Source organism: Magnolia sinica, chromosome 15 (assembly GCF_029962835.1).
Source record: "Magnolia sinica isolate HGM2019 chromosome 15, MsV1, whole genome shotgun sequence".
NCBI classification, from domain to species: domain Eukaryota; kingdom Viridiplantae; phylum Streptophyta; class Magnoliopsida; order Magnoliales; family Magnoliaceae; genus Magnolia; species Magnolia sinica.
The window spans coordinates 32,640,823-32,645,480 of NC_080587.1; the positions used below are offsets into that span (position 1 = coordinate 32,640,823).

At 36.7% G+C, this 4,658-nt stretch overlaps 1 protein-coding gene across 1 annotated transcript; it reads left to right on the forward strand.

The window, feature by feature from the left end:
- Positions 1-1,286: 1,286 nt before the first annotated feature.
- Positions 1,287-4,443, forward strand: LOC131226903 (probable ubiquitin conjugation factor E4). The gene is made up of 4 exons (XM_058222611.1): positions 1,287-1,398; positions 1,517-1,720; positions 1,857-1,952; positions 4,396-4,443. Exons 1-4 carry the CDS (start codon positions 1,303-1,305, stop codon positions 4,441-4,443), a joined length of 444 nt encoding a protein of 147 aa, XP_058078594.1. The 5' UTR covers positions 1,287-1,302.
- The last annotated feature ends 215 nt before the right edge of the window (positions 4,444-4,658 follow it).

The window sequence follows — 4,658 nt, forward strand, 5'->3', positions numbered from 1 at the left end:
TTTTTGATGTAGGAAGACAGAGTTGATGCATTCTCTTGATGTAAATGCTTACCGTATCTCGATTACCTGGGCAAGAATATTACCTCGTGAGTAAGAAAATTTTCACTTCATACTAGTATTAGAATTTTTTAGAACACACTATTAATTTTCTTAAACAATCTCAGGTGGAAGAACAGAGGAAGTCAATCCTACTGGAATCATGTTCTATAAGAAGCTTATAGATGCTCTTATACTCAGAGGTAGTGTTACTCAAAAGGCTTCACAATCATGCACATTAGTCGATGCCTGAAAATTAATAGATAGCCAATGACACAAGGCTCAAAAGGAAATTGCATGCTGTGCTTAGGTTAGTTCACCCCTCATTTGTATATTACATATAAGAGCTTTTCTAGGTGCACACGTGTGTGCAAGACGGCTCATGTACACACCACACATGTTGCCAGCATGGAACTATAGGTCTGAAATATAATCCCTCCATCAAAACTATGGGCCTAATTTGGGTCGATTATGCTTTAATGCAGATCCATTATGCCAGTGGAAATTGTCTATATTGGAAGTGAATTAGACAGCTCCCTACTTGTAATTTGAGCAATGTGTGCTGCTTGTTACAAATTGCTGAGCTTCCGAATGAGAAGCCAATGTACATGTACTCTAGCATATGGAATGTTGTCTGTGTTCCCTGTTGCTAGTACATTTTTTATTGATAGATTTGGTCTCTCACCATTGAAAATAATAGTAATAAGAGAACCATCTGTTAGTTTTATTCTCTCATAATTTTCATAATATTTTGACGAATCCATCCATAGCCATGTACATGCCTTTTATTTCAAAAGGACAGTCAATAGCTTCCGTACCTGTTAAATGAATCACAGAACCTGTTAAAATCATGTGCCTGCATTCCTCTACTTTTTAATATTGATGATAATGCCCCAAATTTCGTTTTATGTTGCTAGATCTGTAGCATCGTATAATATGTTGGGTTCTTTAGGAACTTGCTCTGAAAGTAGACTCTACCAGTGTTCTTGATATACGTGTTCAGTGACTGAAGTGTTGTTTTAATCAGTAATCACCTCATTAGAACTGTGGCAAGATTTTTTGTGTAAGCTAGTCTTGCATCTGGGTCTCCTTATTGTAAAGAAACCAAGGATTTGGTTTCCCAACTCTAACATGCCAGCCCTGAAAAAAGCTGTTATGATTATATCGAAATTCAACATGTATAAACACTATAATGCTCTTTGTACAACTTGAACGTCAGTTATGGTTGTCATTTATTTTTATTTTTTCTTGATTTGATTTTACCTCATGCAGTTCTATGACAAGTTTAATATTTGCCATAACTTTGCTGAACTTCTGAAGTACCTATGGAATGTGTCTAGCCATTGCAATGCATGGAGGCAGGTAAAATTATTTACTTAATAGCAGCCCTTTTTAAAATTTTCAGGCTTTTGCATGCAAGTATTGGAGACTGCTGAATCCCTAGTTCTGCATTGAATTTATTTTCTCCATATTGGTTCAGATTGCAAGAGAAGAGGAGAAGGGAGTGTATTTGAACTTTCTGAATTTCTTGATCAATGATGGCATCTATCTTCTTGATGAAAATCTTAATAAAATCCCTGAAGTCAAAGGGATAGAAGCTGAGATGGCTAATACTGCAGAGTGGGAATGGAGACCAGCTCAAGAGAGGCAGGACAGGGCACGCTTGTTTCATTCTTTGGAGAATGTAGGTTTCTTTCTTTCTTTCTTTTTTTAAAAATTGTTTTCCTTGTGTTTGAATTTCAGATTATTTAAAGATGTTTAAGAAACCATTGTGGGAGCTGGAAATAGTTCATCCCATATCTGCTTCTTGATGTTTGTAGATCCTTCGAATTGATATGAAATTGGGAAGTGAAGATATCGGGATGTTAGTATTTATGTTGGAACATATTTCTGCTCCCTTCCTTCTTCCAGAGATGGTAAACTGCCTTCTATACATATAATGTTCCAAAAAAAAAGTGGCTCAATTCCTTCCTGGTAGATATAGTGGCATACATGCTCAATTGCTTCTTATGGAAACATCTGCTCGTGCAAGTTGATAGAGTGGCAAGCATGCTCAATTAATTCTTGTTGAAACTCGTGGGCCCTCAACATAATACTCTTAGTCTGAAAGACCCAAAGAAGTATGACACATACGGGTTCCAACCAAAGGAACTGCTAAAGAAAGTTAGTATCAGAAAAGCTTCTATTACATACTTGGCTATTTATTTGTCTGTTATCTAGTCATGTAGGGGTTCAATATCTAGTATCATCACTTATTAATATAGAAAATCATGAGGATTGCCAGTTCTACATGCTACCTTCTAAATGCTGTTACTTGTGCTAGTGTGGTGGTAAGAACTTTCATCTTGAATTGTGGATTGTTCGAATTTTAGGCCCAGTAACTGATTTGTCTGGACTCTGGACCCTGCCCTTAAGACCATAATATATTGCAAATTTCATTCTCGAATAATGGTCCAGCATGTGGATCTTCTTCGAAGAATGAAAACGAGTGTTTTTCTGAAGGTATGATTATCTTGTCATGAACATGTCCATTTTTCTAGATGGAAAAAAAATATTTACCTTCTCGATTTGTTTGTCTTGATTTCCATCATTTCTTCTGCTACATAATGAAACTCAGTTGATGTGCCTGCACTGGCTCTTATGTTTGATAACAAAAATTAGGTATTTGTTTAGGGCCTGATAAAAGATGCACAAATATCAGTTTTGGGGTGCATTTGGATGCATTACTGATTTGAATTGTGTTGTGCAAGGTCTGATGAAGGGAGAAATAACCAAAGGGCCAATTTGGATAAGAGATTTTCGTGGTGAATCAAATCATAAGTGCTATGATTACAAGGACATCATATTTGTTACAGGATAGACTTCTTTTACCATGCCTATTGAGGGTGTTGGGTGGGCCTCACTTTCATGTTTATGGGAAATGGGTTTAACATGGGCCCACTGTCATCCGGACTGTCCAAACAAACCGATGCAACTAGGAGCACAATAACTTACGGTGCTCAGATAGCAAATTAATGAAAGATCACGTGGCACAAAGGCCAAATTCTAATTAGGTGGGCCACAGTAGGAATTAATGGAAAGTCGATGGTCTAACTCAAAATACAGGTGCAACTATAGTCCCATGTACATGTTATGTTGGAAGTTATTTGTTGGGTGGATTGTAAATTATGATATAACCGGTTGGCCTTGAGACTGCTTTTAAAATTCATTCAGATGTACTGATGCCTCCGCAGATCCTATTTTTTGGTGTTTGCCAAGTTCAGTGCTTTGTAGGTTTTTAGTGTCCGACTCTTGGACTGTATCTTTGAAACAAAACTATAGAAACCATTAGGATATGCTACAAGTGTAATCCTTTGGGCCTATTTTCTTTTAGTTCTTTGCACTACACCATTTGGGTATTGGAAAATCTGAGGACCTTGTGCATTCTGATGAGCTATCAACTGGCCAGAGTGGAATTCATTTCCTATCCTCTTAATTCATAATGTTACAGTGATTTGGGGATTATAGCATAGGATATTTCCATGTTGTGTTGTTTAAAAAGTGAAACTATATAATCCTTTCCTCATCTTCCCTTAGTTGCAGGAACCTTCTACCCAAGGCTTCCATTCACATTTCCATTTTAGAATCTCACTTTGGCTTCCTAGGCTTTCACACTTTCTAACATTTTGGTACTGGTCCCCTTGTGCCCAAATCCACTTGCTATGTGCTAGTAATCATCTACCCCTTTGCCATGAAGTTTGGGAGAGTGCTGAAATCACGCGCTCTTCTCATTCTTTGGGTAACATAATTGAGATGCTAGATCTTCTCCTGGAGAAAATAACTCTGCCATGAAGATACTTTCCTTTTTGTTTTTGCCTTTGGTATTGGCCTTTTGGCTGTCCCTTAGTATTAATGAGTGCTTTCATTTTCATAGATTGTTTTATTCTTAGTTTTTGCGTAGTTGACTCATGATACGATGGACATAACCAATATGATAATTTGATTAGATGTAGGTATATTGTGCTTTTGTCAGCTCAACACAAGAATATATTGCAGATGGTTCATTTGTGTATCATACTGTATCTGATTAATCTTGAAGTTTTACGAAGCTTCATTTATGTATCTCATTGTATCTCACTGAACATAACACAGATCCAACAGCTACAGTCCTAACGTTTCCAATAGCCAATACATTCAGCTTTATTCTAGCATATCTCATTCATTGCCCATGCAGATATGGAGCACAACCCAAAATCTCAACCATTGATTCTTTCTGTTGAATTTGGATGGCTGACCAATTTACTTAGGGGCATCCATATGATGGTCAGCAATTGGATGGAAATGCTCTTGTTTGACTGTACATGCATTCCACATGTGCAGTGTATGAATTCGCCTGAAAGTGATGGCAACTGCAAGATCTACTTTTGAAAAACAACAATTTCTCAATATTAAATACATATCTAACATGCATGACACGTAGCAACATAAGACATAAATTTCTTTTTTTTTTTTTTTAATGGAATTTTGTTCTCCACCTACTAGCAATTTGGTTAAGTTGATGACATCCAAATGTTTTGAAGCTTTATGCCCATTTCCATCTTTATATTGCTAACTGAATTTGTCATTTACCTTCACTATGGTTT